The 20687-nt window shown below is 45.0% G+C and overlaps 1 protein-coding gene across 1 annotated transcript in view; it reads left to right on the plus strand.

The window, feature by feature from the left end:
• Positions 1–20587, plus strand: part of GTF3C2 (general transcription factor IIIC subunit 2) — a 32312-nt gene extending 11725 nt beyond the window's left edge. Inside the window, exons 5-10 of the mRNA XM_061568767.1 lie at positions 12066–12227; positions 12709–12796; positions 13905–14033; positions 14629–14790; positions 16949–17056; positions 19093–20587. Of these exons, the coding sequence (XP_061424751.1) occupies positions 12066–12227; positions 12709–12796; positions 13905–14033; positions 14629–14790; positions 16949–17056; positions 19093–19254 (811 nt within the window). The 3' untranslated portion in view covers positions 19255–20587. The remainder of the gene's footprint in view (positions 1–12065; positions 12228–12708; positions 12797–13904; positions 14034–14628; positions 14791–16948; positions 17057–19092) is intronic.
• Positions 20588–20687: the final 100 nt, after the last annotated feature.

Consider the following 20687-nt stretch of genomic DNA (forward strand, 5'->3'; position numbering starts at 1 on the left):
ATGAAGGTCCTTAATTATCGTGAGCAGAGGGTCAGGGACTCCAAAAGCATGAAGAACAACCCACAGCCCAGGCCTACTCATGGTATCATAGGCCATGACCAGGTCAATAAAGCAGAGATGTAGGTCTTGTTGGAATTCCCTACACCTCTGCTGTAGCAAACGGACAGAAAATATAGCATCTGTGCAGGACCGCCCTTTCCTGAAACCACATTGGGGTTCCGCAAGCCTCTCCTCAGTGTGCCTGGCAAAGCGATATTGAATAATCCTTGCCAGGACCTTTCCCGGCCTCACACTGAGAAGTGAGATGCCCCTGTAGTTGTTACAGTCTGTGCGGTCCCCCTTCTTAAGGAGGGGGACCACAAGGGCATCCTTCGAATCCTGCTGAACCCATCCAGTGATCCAGACTGTTGTTATGATGTCATGTAAGGCAGTCTGTGCACAAACGCCACCCTCCCTCAGCATTTCTCTTGGGATATCATCTCTGCCCGGTGCCTTCCTGGTCTCAGACTCTGGTTCGCCTTCAGTACTTCCTCAACAGATGGCACCTCAGCCAGCCACTCACAGGGGGTGACTTCTTCCTCCAATATTTGAGGCACTGCAGCCTCAGCAGGGTCATCCCCACTTTGTCCCACGATGTTTCCATGTCGAGGGATTTCCCCTCCCCCAGGACTTCACAGAAATGCACATCTGCAAACCTGTTCCAGGGGGTCGGAGATTGGATCACCGTTTTTTGCCCTAATTATGGTAATAGGTGTGGTGTTGCAGGTTACTTTTTTGATGGAGTTAAATAAGGATTTGTGATCGCGGGCCATTGAGGCAGACTCCATCTCCTCGCAACCCGCGACCACCACCCATCCTTGCAGCTCCTCACGGCTCTCCGAACCTCCGAGCGAAGGCTGCGGTAAGCCTCCTCATTCTCTGACGTGGGATGCTGTAGACGATTAGAGTGGCCCTGTTGTCTTTTCTCAGCCATCCTGAACACCTCCTCTCTGAGCCAGGGTCTCTGGGGAGGTCTGGACCGCGTACCCAAAGCAGTCATTGCAGCTGCCCTGAGTCACAGTCCTAAACCTCGCCCATTTACCCTCAACATCTGGAAGAGTGGGGGACGATACCAACCCCAGCCGCAAGCGATGATGAAATTCTCGCTTGCAACTTCCATCAGCTAGCAGAGACCAGGCCACCTTAGGTTTGAATGGGGTCCTGGGTGTACACCCACCACCGGAGTACACGGTAGGTCCTGGTGTCATGGACATGGGCCCGCATCCGCTGTTCCGTCACTGTGTAGTCCAGCATATGTTCTTGCTTGGACCCGGCATGCATCCATGATGTTGTGTGGATGCGCCGATGCCAGAACAGCGTGTTGGTAATTACAAGCCCATGGGCTGCACAAAAATCTAGCAGCCTCCTACCATTGTTATTGAGCTGATCTGGCCCATGCCTTCCAATCACTCCAGGCCAGGTGCCAGCATCATGACCAACTCGGGCATTGAAGTCACCCAACAAGATGACTCTATCCCGAGGGGCCACTTTAGCTAGCGCCTGTGACAGGAGGTCATAGAAGGCTCATCGGCCTTGCCTGCATCGCTCCACGGATGTTCATCTTCGGTGGAGGCATAAGTAACCACGACCACCACTCCTCGCCTCTGGTTGATGGGAAGGTGAGCCCAAAGTAGCCTGGACCTTACAGCTTCCCGCGCCTCACCGCCACGCTCCCACGTCCCCTTCATTTTTTTGTTCAGAAGAAGAGCCACTCCCTGTTGTTTGGTAGTCTCCTGCCCCGAGTAGAGGACTGTCCACCCCTCATGGTGGCAGGAGCCAGAGCCGGTCCACCGGACCTCCTGAATACCACAGAGATCCAGGCGGTACCGTGCCAGCTCCCGACAGAGGAGTGGCAGCCTCTCCTCCGCAGTGAGCATTCGAACATTCCACGTGGCCATCCGTGGTGGCTTTTTGTTGTTTCTGGAGGAGCCCCGAGGGTAAAGATTCAATCTCCTGGCTCCGCCAAATGGGGTTTGGCCAGGAAATGGCATAAACGCCTGTCTCCCCGGGGCCTCCGGCACAAGCTTATTAATTAGATATTTTTACGTGGTTTTGTGGTAATTTATTGAAGGTGGAGGGGTTACCAGCCCCACGCACCCGTCCAGAGCCCCCATTTAGCCGCTTTGGTGGTTACAAACGCCCTGAGAGGAAAGGCCAATCGGAATTGGCCCTCCCCCCCACAGCACTGTCCATCACAATGTTGCCCGTCCGGCACCACGAGGAGGTAGGGGGTTGTTTTTGCCGGATAGACACACACACAGACCAACAGACACTCAGACACCCACAGACACACATAGAGAGACCCACAGACATGCTCAGAGACCCACAGACACACACAGACACACATAGAGGCCCATAGGCACATTTTTTACATACTCAGGCAAATGATATGCAATACATTTCGGTTATGTTAGTAGTAGGTTTTTACCCTTTTAAACTGGTACAAAACTGACACCTTTATTCAAGGTATCATGTTTGCAATAACCACAACACAAGTAGTCAAAAAAGCAAACAAAAAGAAGCAACTCTGATAATGATAATAATATGCACTGTCCTTGAAGTTGATTGGTCCACACCCGAGACGGCTTTCTTTAGAGCCTAGTCCCCATTGGTGTTGGACCAGATGACACCAGAAGGCGTACAACTCAAACACAGTGCAATATCAGAGTCTTGAGAGCTCGGGGTAAGCATTTACACTATGATATCTCTTTTACCAGTGGCAAAATATAGTAGTAGGTTTTTACCCTTTTAAACTGGCACAAAACTGACACCTTTATTCAAGGCATCATGTTTGCAATAACCACAACACAAGTAATCAAAAAAGCAAACAAAAAGAAGCAACTCTGATAATGATAATAATATGCACTGTCCTTGAAGTTGATTGGTCCACACCCAAGACGGCTTTCTTTAGAGCCTAGTCCCCATTGGATATTATTATCATTATCAGAGTTGCTTCTTTTTGTTTGCTTTTTTGACTACTTGTGTTGTGGTTATTGCAAACACGATGCCTTGAATAAAGGTGTCAGTTTTGTACCAGTTTAAAAGGGTAAAAAACTTACTACTATATTTTGCCACTGGTAAAAGAGATCTCATAGTGTAAATGCTTACCCCGAGCTCTCAATACTCTGATATTGCACTGTGTTTGAGTTGTACACGTTCTGGTGTCATCTGGTCCAACACCAATGGGGACTAGGCTCTAAAGAAAGCCGTCTTGGGTGTGGACCAATCAACTTCAAGGACAGTGCATATTATTATCATTATCAGAGTTGCTTTTTTTTTGTTTGCTTTTTTGACTACTTGTGTTGTGGTTATTGCAAACATGATGCCTTGAATAAAGGTGTCAGTTTTGTACCAGTTTAAAAGGGTAAAAAACCTACTACTATATTTTGCCACTGGTAAAAGAGATCTCATAGTGTAAATTTCGGTTATGTGTTTACATATGTGTATAGAGGCTTCACAAATAACAGCTTTAGTCAGGTGCGCTAGTCTAGCATGTCCACGGTATAGTCCCTGCACTCTTAGACAAATTCATCTCTTCTGCATCCCCCAAATAAACACGAATGTTTGGTGTAGGCCTTGTGTATGAAACCCTTTAGTCTGAGTAAAGTAGCGTCTGCATTACATGCAATGCGCTAGCCGTCACTCTCAACTTGCATGCTGCATGTTTCCCTCGCCCCGCAGCTCACTCTAGCCCACGTTTCATTTGGCCCGAGTCTCACTTGGCCCATTCTGAGCTTTCCTCACATACCCACGACTTTGTCAAGCTCGTGTGGCTCTCCCCGCCTCTGTCTCCCTCTGCGTTGCTTGCTTCTTGTCTCAGTCGCTCTGTCTCTACCTCTCCCTCTGTCTCGCTCGCCTGCCTTGTTTACCTCGTGTGTCACTTCCCTCATTTGCCCCACGCCTCACTCACCCAGCCCACGCCTCCCTCACCCAGCCCACGCCTCCCTCACCCAGCCCACTTCTCACAGACCCAGCCCATTCCTCCCTCACCCAGCCCACGCCTCCCTCACCCAGCCCACGCCTCCCTCACCCAGCCCACTTTTCACAAACCCAGCCCACGCCTCCCTCACCAACCGACTCCTCACTCACACAGCCCACGCCTCCCTCACCCAGCGTATGCTTCACTCATCCGGCCCACTCCTCCCTCACTCAGCCTACGCCACCCTCACCCAGCCAGCGCCTCACTCGCACAGCTCACTCCTCCCTCACCCAACCCACTCCTCGCTCACTCTGACCCTCCCAGGCCTCTCTGTGCTCCACTATGCACCGTCGCCACCGCTCACCACGTTCGTCCGTAATGGTACCTTGAAAGAAAATAGAAAATAATAAGCAGCGACGTTTTAAGCAATGGCCCTTCTTCACAGCAAATCGAGATAAGAATCTTTATTTAGACTGGAGGAGGAGGAATCTGATGAGCCATGAATCTCTTTTTTACAGATGTCCAGTATGATCAGGTCGTCAAGTCACAACAACAACACAATACACAACAACACGATAAGGAGTGCAAAATAGAGAACATGATAAGCAAGTCACTAAATGTAAATAAATATAGTATCGAACTTGCATAATAAATACAGTATATTTATTACATAAATCCAATTTAACAAGCTTGGGCAAGGCAGAAAAAACTAAAACATTCCCATATATTCTTGGGTCTTTCAGTAAAGTCACGTAGATAGGTTCAAAGAAAATAACAAAAAACTACGACGTTTCGATCACAACACAAGCAATCGTCATCAGGGGAAAGCTGCTGAGGAAGGATGTTTTAAAGGTTTGAAATGGATGTAGCGCAAGGGTCATAAGCGAAGTGGGCAGGGCTAGTGATGTTAAAATGAGAGATTAGCATGTCAATGTAAGATCGCAGAACTACTGCCACATCGAGGAAAACGAGCAACGGTGGCTGTGTTAGTGAGACATTTAACCTGTTAATGTAAAGACATTTAACCTGTTAATGTAACACCAGAGAGTCGAAAATAACTACTAACATCGGGAGATAGGATAGAGACATCACAGCCAGTTTTGACTTAAACTGGTTAATAACGTCCTTCCAATGATTGCTCAGTTTGTACCCATCTTCTGGGTTGAAATTGTGTCTATTTATATGGATGGCTTCATGAACAAATTTTTGTTGATAGCCAGTGGGCTTGCAAAGTACCTTCGTCTTAGAGAAATCTATTTTGTGTGAGCCTACCGCATTAAAACAATAATCCACCACGGCCGAGGTATTGGTCCTACAGTGTTTCAGATCTGCCTTATGTTCACGAACACGGTCAGAGACATGTCGCTTAGTTTCCCCAACTACTGCCACAGACACAGCTTAGTTTGTAGACGCCGGGGTATTGCATGTCAGGGATCACATTCTTCACAGATGGGATTAGATCACGAATTTTATATACTGTGTTAAATCGAACCTGGATTGTGTGTCTGCTCATGATTTTGGAAATATTTTTAGTGACCCTGCTATGTATGGCAAGGTGATGGTTTTGATTGGGTCCTCAGATGGTTCTTTCCCAACGGTTGGTTTTTACACCTCCATGGTGAATTTGATGGCTGAGTGGATGGAATTGATGTGGTTGAGGAATTGGTTCAGAGCTGGTCGGCCATGTGGCCAGATGACGAACGTGTCATCTACGTACCTCTTCCACAAAGTGGACGTAGAGTGGATGCCTGGATGGCATCTGTCTCACATTTTTCCATGAAAACATTGGCTACAACTGGAGATAAGGGAGAACCCATTGGGGTACCTTCAACTTACTCTTTGGTTCTTTCGGTAACGTCACGTAGAAAGAAATAAAATAATAATATAATACGATGTTTCGATTGCAACACAAGCAACCATCAGGTACAAATGAATGAGAAAACAAACATAGTAAACTTGGAAATACAATGCAATACAATACAGAGAGTCGGCCAACATAAGTCAACACTCCACCTGGTTGATTACGTTCTTCCAAAGATTGCTTAATTTGAGAGAGAGACAAAACATAGACACGGAGACACAGACAGAAACACAAGCAGAGAGAGACTCACACAGAGACAAACAGTGTCTGTGTGTCTCCGTGTCTATGTTTTGTCTCTCAAATTTAGCAATCTTTGGAAGAACTTAATCAACCAGGTGAGGTGTTGACTGTTGTGTTGGCCGACTCTGTGTTGTATTGCATTATATTTCCAAGTTTACTATGTTTGTTTTCTCATTAATTTGTACCTGATGATGGTTGCTTGTGTTGCAATCGAAACATATTCTATTATTATTTAATTTAATTTATTTCTACATTACTTTACCAAAAGAACCAAAGAGTTATTCCTGCAGTCACGAAAGCTTCAAGTCTAGTTTGTACCTTCAACTTGTTTGTGGAATGTTCCATTCTAGGTGAAGTAAGTGTTGGTGAGGCAGTGTCTCACTAGGGCCGGTACATCAGCATTAAGTCATTGTTGGACCAAATCTTCAATGATTGCGATGGTGTCAATCACAGGAACTTTGGTAAACAAAGAGACCACATCGAAACTAATGAGCAAATCACCTGGAAATAGTGAGATGTCCTTTATTAACGATACCAAGTGAGCTGAGTTGAGTACAGCTGAGGTAGTCTTACCAGTGAATGGTTGTAAGGTCTCAGACATAAATCGGGCCAGTTTGTAGGTGGGTGAGTCAATGGTGGAGACGATAGGGCAGAGTGGTGTGCCTTCTTTATGGATTTTTGGTAAGCCATACAATCTGGGTGGTCTAGCAGCAGAGGGTTTTAAGGAAACCCGCTTGGTTGGTTCGATCAAAGATGTCGAATCAGTGATGATATTGTTGATTTTCGTAACGAGGCGGTTGGTGGGATCTATTTTAATTTTGGTATATCTGCCATCATTAAGTAGGTCCTGAATTTGTTTTATTGTATGTGGTTTTGTCCATGATGACTGTGGCATTGCCCTTGTCGGCTGAGAGGATGACGATGTCATCTCTCTGTTTTAATTGAGAAAGCTCAAAGCGCTCATCTTTACTGATGTTGCTAATAGGTGTCTTAGCGTTTTTGAGGATTGCAGCGATTTCCGATCTTGTCACGTCTGCAGCAATGTGTCCCAAACTCTGAAGGACTACGTCGACCTGGGCAATGATATCATCAACTGGGATGTGTTTAGGGGTGACTGCGTAATTCAACCCTTTGGCTAGAACCGATTTTAGGCTGTCTGAAATTGGACTGTTACTATGATTGATGACAATCTTGTCCACATCTAACTTTTTTATGTGTGGATCTGGCTTCTTCTTAGAAAGGAGGTTGAACTTGGAAATACGGTTATCTTTGCATTTAGCTGACATTGAGGCAGCTGAAGAGGCTGTAATGTTATCTACATGTTCCCAATCAGATGTAGACATTGTTTCCATCAATGTTAAGTGTGATTTCAGGAGAGTCTTGTCTAAATTGTCTAGTTCAAATCAGAGCAATTTTATTTTCTCTGAGATCAGAGCTAGGCCAGCCCTGAACAAGATCCGTTTAGCATTAGGAGAAGTGACAGCAGCAGATGTCAGTGTGAAGGCGATTGGTATTATCTTAAAAAAGAACCATCTGAGGACCCAATCAAAATCATCACCTTGCCATACATAGCAGGGGTCACTAAAAATATTTCCAAAATCATGAGCAAACACAAAATCCAGGTTCGATTTAACACAGTACATAAAATTTGTGATCTGATCCCATCTGTGAAGGATGTGATCCTTGACATGCAATACTCCGGCGTCTACAAACTAAGCTGTGTAGTTACATTGGGGAAACTAAGCGGCATGTTTCGGACCGTGTTCGTGAACATAAGGCAGATCTGAACCACGGTAGGACCAATACCTCGGCCGTGGCTGATCATTGTTTTCGCGTGGATTTTTTTTCTCCACATTTATAAACATGTGTAGTGGGTTCAACTGAGTCGCACTCTTAGACTTTGAGGCAGCGCATTTATTTAGTTCCAACAAAGTGAGGTGACTTCACCCTTAACAACACAACTCCCTAGCGTGGTGACCACCCTGGCTAACTACACTGGTTATTTGAGTAACTATTTACTACGGACCCAGGACCAACAACATACTGCCCGAGTCCACGTGCTGGAAGACTCGTAGAATGGAGATCGTAGACGAAGGGTTTCTTCCCGGGACGGACAACCCCAATTCCTCTCGGGACTCTGCTCGTATTCTCTGCGGCGTGGCCGGTTCCGCCCTTGGCCACGCCCCCCTTCCAGAACCATCGGGAAGAACCTGGGTTCCAATCACGTGACCCTCCTAGCCCCCTCTTGGGGCCCCCCTGTCATTAAAACCGATCACGTGTCCTCCCAGGTCAACCAGAGTGCCATGGCCTTACCCAACCTCTTAGGTTGGCACACACACCGTGCCCTCTAGGGCCGGCACTGCACTTACAGCATGGTGCCATCCAGCGATGTCACTCCACAAACATCGTGCCCCTCTAGGGCCGGTACTGCACCCACAGAATGGTGACCCTAAACATATAGATAAACAACAGAACAATCTACACTTATGTTTGTACAACATTAAACATAATGATACACATTCTTTACACATGCAAAGACAAAGATCCCCTGTTTAGCCTTAACAGACTTTTGGGGGAAAGTGCTGTTAGCGATCACCTATAAAGGCCGGCTTGACACACGAGTGGGTGCTTAGCCAGCACCACGCCCGGCCACCTTTGTATTCCTAGTGGCGATGTTTACTACACACCGCACCAGGTACTCATTTGAGGTTGAGTCGACCTAGGGGAAGCCCAGGACCGGTTCAGATAATCGTCACCAGTGTTGGCTGTGAGCGGGAATCGAACTCGGGTTGCTGGGTTCGTAGCGCAGTGCGCTAACCGCTACACTACCCATAATATACGTTTTTTGGGTTAGATTGCGTAAATATAAATGTCGTTAAACCCGCCACCACCCGACACAGCCAATTAGTACGTTTTTTCACGCAAACAAATCGTGCCAATTCATTACTAGTGCAGGACACCGGTGTGTTGGAGAGTAAACCCACTACAACATTTACAATTCGAGTACCGTGACGTTTCACCGGTCATTACAACAACCAGCATCATCAGGCGACGGCCAGAATTGCTACGCTCCCCACATTACACGTGCACACGCACTCTCTCGCGCATCCACGCTCACATTGTTTATGTTTTGAACCAAATAATTAGCTTTGTCGTTCAACAGGTCAAACCGGTGGTCACCTTGGAGGTGGGCTCTGTAAATTTACAAGCCTCTTCAACAAATGGAGCTTGCTTTTGCTTGGCTTGGTCACCATTGCAGAGCCATTCTCATTTGGCTGTCGGATTTTATGACGGTACATTTATTTGCTTCGTTACTCTTACACCGCTTCATTCGGGGAAAATTTCATTGCACACAATGCTGCAGAAATTTTTTTCGCGCAAAATGATTAGTTTTTGGCAAGCAAAATCTACAATTTGAACATTTCCACTCAAGAATGTTTTGGTGTTTTGACTCCTTAAGCGGTCATTTCTTTGTTTCCGTCTGCTACGCAGCAGAACTGCCCTGCCTGTTATCACGCACTAATTGTCAAATGCAAAGACAAAGATCCCCCTTAAAGACTTCAACATTCTGTTGGGGAAAGTGCCGTTAGCAAGTAGCACCTATAAAGGCCGACAAGGCACACGAGGGGGTGGGTGGCCAGAACCATACCTGGTCGCCTTTATCTCCCCAGTGCTGATGTTTTACACACTGCACGAGGTACTCATTTAAGGCTGAGTCGATCTAGAGGAGGCCCAGGACCATTTAAATATTCGCTGCTGTTATCGGTTGTGAACGGGAATTGAACTTTGGTCGCCGGGTTCGTAGTGCAGTGCGCGTTAGCCACCACATTACAGCTCCACACACGCACATACGGAAACACACACAAATTTGTTGACGTCACCACAGCAATTGCATGTGGCAGGAAACTATTGAGGTTTGATTGATTTAATTTCTTTACACCTATTAGAAACATTTAGCCTAAAGCTCCTTTACAAGAATCACCCGCGGAAGTGAGTGTGTGTACGTACGTTGAACTTCTTTCGCACCATACGTAGCCAACCGTGCCAATCGGAAGTGCGGTGAAATGACATCTACAGATTTTGGCGTGATCACAATTTAATCTTGTCTTTGTGATCTTGTCTACATCATCAATTTCTAAACGTCTCTTGCCCTATGATCGTCGTGGAAAATGCTGATATGGGTGAATGGAGATATTTTATTTTCCTTTTGATGCGAAAGCAGCAAGATTACCCTTATTTACGGTCCGTTTCAGGCTCCGTTGGGCTGTGGGATTTGACCACTAAATCCAGCCTCCTCCGTGTAAAGAAGCCAGACGGAAACGTGATTCTGTATCCGTACAACACGTTTAGCGCCCACGACAATCTCGTCAAGTCACTGGCTTGGTGTCCCATGAACAAGTAAGTCGTTTTAAATGCTTACAGCGAGATTTCGACGTAAAAAAAAGACTGACAGAGATAAGATGTTGGCCCTCGAAATATATTGCTACAGAAGGATAATGTTGCATCTTAAGCTGGACCAAAAGAGGGCCCAACGTAGAAGTAAGTAAACGTTGCAACATAGAAGACAACTTGATGATGCAGGCAGTGATGAGAAGGAACTATATTCTTTGAGTTTTTCGGTAAAGTCACGTAGATAGGTTCAAATTAATATAAATAAAAAAAAAAACTACGACGTTTCGATCGCAACACAAGCGGTCGTCATCAGGCGGAGTGAAAAAAGGAAACTGCCTCTATTTTGACGCCATATGTATGATGGGTAACAACAGGAAAATTAAAAGTGTGTTGTTTGTAAAAATGGAAGGAACCGGGAAGAGAGGAAGACCTCATAGAGAATGGCTTGATGATGACGACATAAGAGATTGGTGCCAGAAAGATGTGGCCACTACTTGAGCATATTGGCACAAGACAGAGGAAAGTGGAAAAAAAATTCAAAATGTGCATTGCACACCTACTGGATATCTGTCCATGGATCGTGATGACGATGATTGAAGAAATGGATTAAATTGTAGAATTTCATTTCACCTTTTGAACTGCAGATTTCTCTGCAAGGAGGGTTAGTAATTTGCAGGCCTCGATGGCCAATCCCCTGCACAGCGACAAGCTGATGGTCAGGGCCTCACCCCAAAGGTTCATTCTTGAAAGCTTTCCATGATTTCCATTGAATGCTTGTGCTACGTGCTACACTATTTTTCCTCCGGAGTCCTTTGGCCCTGGGAAGCAGATTTACGTAGGCTAGATGTGGCGAGGGTGGTTTTCAAAGGCCTTAGCAGCTGGCCCAGATGGGACGAGCATTTTGTGTTGTGCAAAGGTAAAGACGAAGCGGCAAGGAGCCTCCCTCAGAGCGTCGCTTGCCTCCTGGGTGAGGGTGAGAGGTTGCGAGGATTTGTGGTTCAAATCCGGCAGGCCGTCCTGGTTTTCACTGCAAGCATATTGTATAATACACACGACCGATTCACAGCGGACGTTAAAAATCCTCTGACGTCATTCAGAGTTCGCCATTGTGTCTGTATGTATGTTGAATTTCTTTTGCACCGCACGTAGCCAAATCGTGCTTAATCGGAGGTGCGAGGGAAGGACAACAAAATAAACACAAAAATCTGATTTAAAGAACTCAGTTTTGTCAATCAAGATTATTTAATAGTGCTCGGCTCCAATGGCGTCCTAATATCGGAAGGAAGAGCATTCCAGATGGACGCAGAAGCACATCTGAAAGTGTGCGATACGGTGACTGTCTTTGTTAGATGGTTGGCCAAAAGCTGGTGCTGAGAGGATGACCGGAGTTCACGTGATGGTATATGTTGCTTGATGAGATCAGCAAGGTATTGTGGTTCATTTGTGGCAAGCACTTTGTGTGAATGAGTGTGACCTTATAATGTAGTGACCCAAAAGTGTTGTAACGTACACAAAGGCAAAAACTAACTTGTTTGTGATGTACATTATACGTAGTCACTATTATTAACGGTCGTGTGTTTTTTTTATGTTATATCTCATGCTGTATTGTTTTAGAAACTTCTTGGTGACAGCCAGCCACGACCGTTGGATTAAGTTTTGGGATGTGCGACGGGCGGAAGAGCCGAGCAGCGCGATTCGCCGCCACCAGAACACAGAGGTCGCGTGGCTGTTGCACAGCTGCGGGGTCGTGGTGGCGCAGGAGAACTGCTACGCTGCGTTAGTTCACAATGCTCGCTGGGCTCGCACACACTAACTGGCTTCACACACACTGGCCTCACACGCTCCCTGTCCTCTCACACACACTGGCCACTCACACACTCACTGGCCTAACACACACACACTTACTGGCCTCACACACTCACTAGCCTCACACACTCACTGGCCTCACACACTCACCGAGTACATAAAACTGCTGATTTTTGAACACTAATTGCAATCTTGGGCAAGGCAGCTAAACAACAACAACAATCCCAGACCCCACACCAAAACAACACATAGAAGTCCCTCAATAAAATGGCACATAAAAATTTAACTATCCACACTCGGGTAAGGATCAAAGTTACAATACACACCTTAGCATAATGAACCCTGGCAACATGTCAAACATATAATATATCATTGGTATGCTTATTGTTTTTTTATAATCGAAGGACATTTATTGAGAACACAATGTTTTTTTTGTGAATTTGGGTTACAGATATGGAGTAAATGGCATTCACTACCTGGATTATGGCTTCCTGGGATACAAACCGTACCTCTTCAACCCCAGAGTGGGAACGATTTGGGTTCGTATATATTTCACAAGCTCAGAAAACGAGTTTTAACTTTTGCATCGAGGCCTCTTTTTTTTCCCACATCAACGCCTCGCAAAGCTAAGTTTGCGCTTTTGTCTCACACTTGTACGTTCTTTTTGCTATTTACCTTCAACCCCACATTTGTTTTCCTGTGGAAATGGTGAAAGCAGTCACTGTCTGGTTTTTGGTACACTTTAGTTACATACGGTGGAACATTCTTGAATAGTAAATGTTCACTAGTTTGCTTCGTCTATAAGAATCAGACTCTTTATTGAGACTGCAGGAGGAGGAATCCGATGAGCAATGAAGCTCTTTTTCACAGATGTCCAGTAGGGGCGCGGGGTCAAAAATGTACCACAACAAACAATAAAACAACAGGATCGGAGTGCAAAATAGAAAAAAGGTAAAGCTCATCACACAAAAATTAGTAAAGAAATAAAATAAAAATCCATAAAATATTCTAGTACAAATTGCAAAAGTGCATACATTCTTGCACATTTTTCAACACTTAACGCAAGCTTGGGAAAAGCAGCAAAACAACAACAACAGACCACACCAAGACAACACCCAGTAGTCCATCAATACTTCTTTAGTGCTGCCTAACGGCGTGTGCGACTTCACGATGATATTGGTCCCGTTCTAGCACGGCGTGTAGAGTTTGTGCTGTTGTTAATTGTAGCCATGTTTTGATGTTACTGAGCCATGTCGTTTTTGGCCGTCCTGGTCGTTTTTTCCCTTGGATTTTTCCTTCCAGGATTTGCTTTAATAGCTGGTATTTGTGGTCGTTTCGGGCAATGTGGCCTAGGTAGTAACACTTCCTGCTAATGATGATCTTCAGCAGTTGCCTGTCAGTGCCCATCAATACAATTGCACATTAAAATTCAACTCGCCATACACGCATTAAGGATAAAAGTTACAAATCACATTTGCCAATGTGGCTGTATTCAGCACCAATATTCTGCTTCAGGATATTTTTTGAAGGAAGATTTACAATGTTAAGGATAGGAAACAAGGTAATTATGGCTTAATGGAAGTAAAGGTCCTTTTTATGTTTTGAGGCGTTGTCAAGCAGTGTCTTGCTATATCCGTGTCTTCTCAGAGTGTGTCGGGCTCGGACTGGCTGAATGCGGTGTTTTCAGGAGAAAGCACGGGAGAAGTGATCGGCGCCATTCTTCCAAACTTTTGGAAGAACCCACACAACATCAAGCACCCCTACTACAGCAGATTTGTAAGCAGCTAGTTTTTCCCAAGCTTTTTCACGTAACATTATGCTTCTGATTGCCACACCAGTGACTGAAGGAGCATGATTTACCAATATAAGAATTTGGAGGCTGCAAATGTCCCTTCGGCTAAATACTGATAACACTGAATCTCTTATTATTGGTGCTCATTACGGTTATCCGTAAACCCAAGGTTGAAGACGTAAGATTCATCACGTCTGCTCGCAGCTAAAACGTCTTCGTGTAATTTAACTCGTACTATTTGTTAAAAACTCTTACAAGCAATAACTATTGAGGGTTTCCTAAGTATATGCTCGTGCCAAATTTAAAACACCAGATTAAAATTTTCCAGACACCCTTTGGTGCGTGCCGCATTCTCTAAAGAGAAGGATGTTTGCTTTTGGCTGTCTTTACTCTGAAGGGTTTTTGCTTTAAGTCGTTGGCCTATTATTCATTGGTGTTGTTGAAGGCAGTGTGGTTTATTTTAACATTGACAAGAGATATGCTTATTTTTTATTATTTGAGCAAATTATGCTTTACCTAGCCACCCGTAGTTGGATAATGTTAATAGTGATGAAACCTACAGTGATACTCTCTTTACAGCCAGTGTACGCAACCCAGCTGAAAGACGTCCCTTGCAATGAAGAAGGACATCGGGAGGAAGCAAGTCCGCCCAGTTCTACATTAAATGAGCAAAATGTGACAGTGGTGGCAACGGATGGAAACCTGTCCAAGTATACAGTCGTGTTTCATGACACTGACCTGGTAGGAACCTGGGCACATCCATCATCATCACATGGCTCTGCTGCTCACCCATTGCCTTGTGTGGCAGCCAAGCAGTCACTTCCAAGAAAGATGAATGGAGAAAATTGTACTCGGGTGAAATATAACAGATAATACATTTATTCAGGGGAATTATAAGAGACGTGACAATATCTGTATCCATGCCTTCAACAAATGCCGGTTACTGCTACTCACCCCACGATGGTCTCCCCATATACATCATCCACACAACTCCCAAACCATCCAGAATGCAGTTGCCAGGCTTCTCACTCACAGCCACGAACGGAAACATCACCCCAGCGCTCGGATTCCTCCACTGGCTTCCAGTGGCCCGAATTCCACTTCCGGACCATACAGGCAGACCTCGCTTGGCGCTCAAAATGTGTTCCTGGAGGAGAAGTCGGCGCTATCAATCCGGCGCTAAAATAGGGGTCATTATACCGCTGTATACCACATACGAAATAACGCTGTTATATATGAGGGCTTCATTGGTGCATCGGTAATACAGTGGATAATTGATTATCCAGCACGCGATTATCCGGCTGCCATCATCCGGCGGCCCAGGCTGATCCAGCGAACCTCCATCACAGCTAATGATGCAGTCGTCACTAGTACAGCACTAGTAATTTGGCTGTCGCTTGATGAAGCTCGTAATTACTAGCGAAACGTGTGCTCAGATTGTAAATGTTGTGGCTTGGCTCTCCAGCACACCGGTGTGCTGTACTCGTGACGGATTGGCCACATTCTGTTTACGTGACAACCCTTACTAGTTGGCTGTGTCGGGTGGTGGCGGGTTTTAACGACATATATTTACACGATCAAACCCAAAAAAACCTCTTGTGGATGATATTGGCCGCGAAAGGCCTCCGTGTTAAACAGATGATAAGAATAAAATGTATTTTAACATCATTAGTATGTACTGTACTCACGAGTGCATTCTACTGTACTCCAAAGCAGCAGTCACTTCTGAAAAAGAGCTATATAGCTCAGTGGGCCTTACCTGGTAATATAACAAAAAATTGTTCGTAGTTTTAGCGGTGGTAGACGAGGTTGCAGGAGCTGCTGCAGTCACTCCGGGTCTTAGTGATGCCCTCAGTCAACATTTATCTGGTGAGGAATATTTTATTATTTATTTTATTTTACCAGGTAAGGCCCACTAGTTATATAGCCATTTTTTCAGAAGCGAACTGGCCACAAATGATAGCTCAACGAGGTGGCTTATCACGTGGAAATGTATAGCAGCCAAATACTCTAAACGCACTTTGATTGTAAATGTGGAGGGAAAAAATGGAGGACCTAGAGAAAAATCCACGCTACCACGGGGAGAGAGACATGAAAACTTCAAATATATAGGCATCGTCAGGGTCAAGATCAAACCCACGACCTTCTGTATACCAGGCGAGGTAGTTAACATCTTGACAGTGTGGCACTTTTAGGTGAAGCCTGAGACTCCTGGTCTCATGAGATCTTACCTGGCTAAATGTACAGTAATAACAAAAGATATATTTTTTTACAATGCAGTCGTGACCACGAACTGTGATAATAGAATCGCGGGTAGTGGGGTCTGGGTGGCTCGGCGTGCTTCGCTGTGATTGGCTGAGCGAGTGAGGGGGCATAGTTATGTGTCCTCGACCGACGCTGCTGCATGTTCTCACTCGTCGGGCACTTTGTAGATATTTAGATTTCATTTATTTTAGTTTTAAAATGTCATCCAGGGCAAAGAGCACTGTCACGAGACTGGCGTTCTGTGGGCTTGCGCTAAGCGAGGTATTCTCGTAATTGGAAAAGAGTGGGAAACATAAGTGAGACGTGAGAGGTGAGACATTAAAACATGTCCACAGTCGAATCCATGTACTTTTAGACATTCTGCTCTGCTGCATCGCCTAAATTAACACGAATGTTGGTTGCTACAGAGAGGCAGGGAGAGAGACGCAGACGTGTGGTGTCACATGGGTAGAGAGATGGAAAAAAATAACATTTATTTTGACAGAGTTCAGACCTATACAAATGTTACATTTTGTTTTAATATCAATAAGCAATGCATTGTCGCTGAATATTTGTGAAAAGTGCTTTTTTGAAGTCAGGATGTAATGAATCAAAGCACATGAATCACGTATTGCCGTGTGTTTTTGTGCTGCAGACGTGTTTTGATGATACCAATAACCGAGAACCCTTTCAAAACATGAATTTTACAAGCAGCAACCACGCAACCTTGGAAGGAAAGCTCCCCATTACGGGCATTCACAAGGTAAGACATCGACAGTGGCTCGGTCACGAGACAGGGTGAAAATTAAAGGTACAGATAGCTTGAGCTACAGATCAAGAGGTTGGTAAAGTGCAGTTGCATATTTTTTCTTTTAATCTGTGTTGGAAGAAATGTGTTTCTGGGACTTGTGTAGAGAAACGAGTCCAATCACGGCGGCGGCCCTGATCTGCACCCAGGATTTGCACGGTACCAGCTTGGTGCTCTGACCTTCGAACTTTGGGGGACCACGGTGGCTAGGAGATGTTAACTACCTCGCCTGGTATACAGGAGGTCGTGGGTTCTATCCCGACCCTGACTCATATTTGGAGTTTGCATGTTAGACTCCCCTTGGTGACGTGGATTTTTCTCCAGGTCCTCCAGTCTTTCCCTTCACATTTAGAAACACAACATGTGTTTAGAGTATTTGACTGTTATACATTTCCACGTGATAAGCCACTTTGTTGAGATATAATTTGTGGCCAGGTCGCTTCGGAAATAGAGCTATATAGTTGAGTAGGCCATACCTGGTAAAATAAAAAAAACTTAATTACATGGCTGCTCTTTCTGTTAATTTTTTTACTGAGCCCCCGACTACGATTGGTGCCGTCCACTACAGCGATGACTGTTCCATAGTTGCTCATGGCAACATGCATTCCGTCATGTTGCCTCTCAAGAGGATTGAGTCATCTTCTTGTACCTTTTGAATTCGATGTTTGATGTTAACCGACTTGATTTGTCTGTTAGCTTGGATTTATTTTTGTAAACGTTGGAAGTGCAATAACCACACAGTATAGTTGATATACCATCTAAATGCATCTCCAGATGTTGTAGAGAATGGTGGTATAGGAGCATTATTCTTTATTTGTTTACATAGTGAAAGAAACAGTGATAGTGAGGGGGAATGAGCCTGGATTGGAACTGGAGCGGTGAGTCAACAGCACGGACAGCTGGTGGTGAAAGTTCCAAACCAGCAGAGGGAGGAGGTGACCTGACTGAGCAGACTGATTGGGGGAGCGGGGGGGGTTCAACAGAAAGCTTGAGCTGCTTGCTAGAGCGGAGTGTGAGAGTGTGGGAGTAGAATGAGACTGACTGAAAAAGTTAATAAAGTCCATGGGGGATCTTGAAAATATTGAGGCTAATCTTGAAGTTGATATGAGATTGGATTGGGAGCCAGAGGAGGTGATCGGGGGTATTGGGACGATCTAGTCACGTTTACGATTGAGAAGTATTGCAGTGGCATTTTGCATCATGTTGAGTTTGGCAGTTAGGGCTTTGGGGAGGCCATACAGAGAATTGCACTGGCGGAACTTACAACAGTTGCCAGTGTTGTTGGTTAGGGTACAGAGATGTCTTTGAAAACCTGAGGTTTATCTGTAAGAATCCGGTCAATAATATTTGTAATTTCTCCATTTAGGCTCCTCTACATCCATTTTCTAGATGACTTCATTGGGGGGAAAAAACGTTCATCACATTCATGTCCCTTCTGGCCGCATAACCTAATAGACATTTTCCTCTCTCATTTCTTCTCCAATACCAAATTTACCAATCATCATCCTCCCATCACTGCTTTTCACCTATATTTGCATTGAAGTCACCCATTATGATGTTATATCTTATAATTCTTTGAAGCCGATCAGATTTTTTCATACATTTTGTCTCCTGCCACATCTTCTTGGCTGCTTGTCAGGACATACATTTCAGTTCCGTGAGGATAAACAGAGAGTATTTGTCTCTACGTTCATATATGTGGAGTTGTTTGTGTACATTGCTGTGCCCCCAGAGACTCAGGTTTGATTTTGGCGCTTGGAACTATTGACAATTGATATCTGTGCCTGGTGTGATGTCTATTACAATGGAGATTACGGGTGGCCAAACTACAGACTTGTATCATGCTGGTTTTAAAAGATACAATACTTGCCTCTACACGTTATTCTACCAAATGTAAAGTTGGAGTCTTTGTATGTGTATATATCCATAAGTATATATTTTGTTAACTTTTCACTCATTAAATCCTATGTAATGTTGTTTTCTTCTTGCAGGTTCGAATTAATCCCAACCTTGATGCCCACGTTTGGATACTGTCAGCTGGCTTTTCGGGAATTATTCGGGCACACAATGTGTTTGCCATGAATACTGCGCTGACAGACCCACCAAATGAAGCCTGCCAATCAACTGCTTCAGAGTCCACTAAGGAAATATAAAAATGTCTTGGAAATTGTAAATAAAGGAGGGCAAGCTTGCATATTAAAGACGGTCACCGCATTGCGTGCGTTCAGATGCACTTCTGTGGCCGTTTGGAACGTTCTCCCTTCCGATATTAAGAAGCCGCTGGACCTATGCACCTTTAAATCTAGATCGAACACATTTCTTTACAACTGGTTTTGTGTTTAGTTTGTTGTCCTTCCCCCCGCACCTCCGATGAGCACGGTTGGCTACGTACAGTGGTGCGAGAGAAGTTGTACATACACACAGTACATATTGACAACAAGGAATTGGGACGTGTGGTTCACAACGTGGGAGCTACGTTACAAACACAGTTTGGAGAAACGGTCGCATGCCTCGTGGCAGCAGGGCTCCTCGTTGATAATCGATTGTGGATTTGAGGAATCTCAGATTGCACAAAGATGTGTGTTGTGTTGGGTCAGACCAGAGACTCGTATTCCATGCCCTCTCCTCGCTCCTATTCAAGCAATACAGTCCGTTCTCCTATAATGCAGTAGTTGCGTTCCTGAACAGCACCGCGTTGTGGAAAAATCGCGTGAAAGTAAATAATATGTAATATGGTAAAAACTGTCCGCGATAACACGTGAGATACGTACGCAGGCTGAACAAAGACTGAGCCGCATGTGTAGCATCTGGAAGCATCCAACAGCATCCCGCCTTGTGCGATGCTACGCCGAGGCAGCCATGCGACCGCTTATTTCTATTCGTGCGACGTTCCGTTCGCTCCATCGCTTTATATATAATTCGCGTCCGCGTTATAAAAAAATGTTTCCTCGTACATGCATTGTGTTATATCCAATTTGCGTTTTGAAAAGGCGTTACAAGAGAACAGACTGTAATCCTCCCTCCCGGCTTGAGGCCTCCAATGAGAGAGTGATCGCGTGCACATTTGTAATTCATGATCATCGCTCTAACTCGGTGATGATGGTTAAAATGATCCTAGCAGTCATTCTCACATTCGTGACATTTATATGCATTTAAAAGGGTTGAAGCGTGCATCGTTTTATTTAGAGGTGATGAGCACTGTTTGAAAACTTAATTCGCAGAGTAAAAAACATCATCACAGACTCCCTCCTCAGCCATTAACGACCTTGCCTAAGGTGTCCGAGTCCAGGATCAAATCTTTCCCTTCCCTCTTGCGCCTGTGACACTTGACTCTGCCTCTTTTGTTTTGTTCAGAGGCCACTGAGTGCACGGCCTCTCGACGTCACCGTGGTGAGATGCTTTGTGATGGCCACGGATTTTGTTTTGTGAAATATGAGACGTGCGACAAAGCAGAAGGAATGTGACCATAAACAGGGTTCCACTATACTCCAGTATCACGCAATGTTTTTACACACTGTTATTCAACTTGCCCTGTTGTCCGTGTATATTCTTTAAAATCTTTAACGTTTAATATCTTCGGATCTAC

Source organism: Lethenteron reissneri, chromosome 42 (assembly GCF_015708825.2).
Source record: "Lethenteron reissneri isolate LAM-NWPU_2019-01 chromosome 42, ASM1570882v1, whole genome shotgun sequence".
NCBI classification, from domain to species: domain Eukaryota; kingdom Metazoa; phylum Chordata; class Hyperoartia; order Petromyzontiformes; family Petromyzontidae; genus Lethenteron; species Lethenteron reissneri.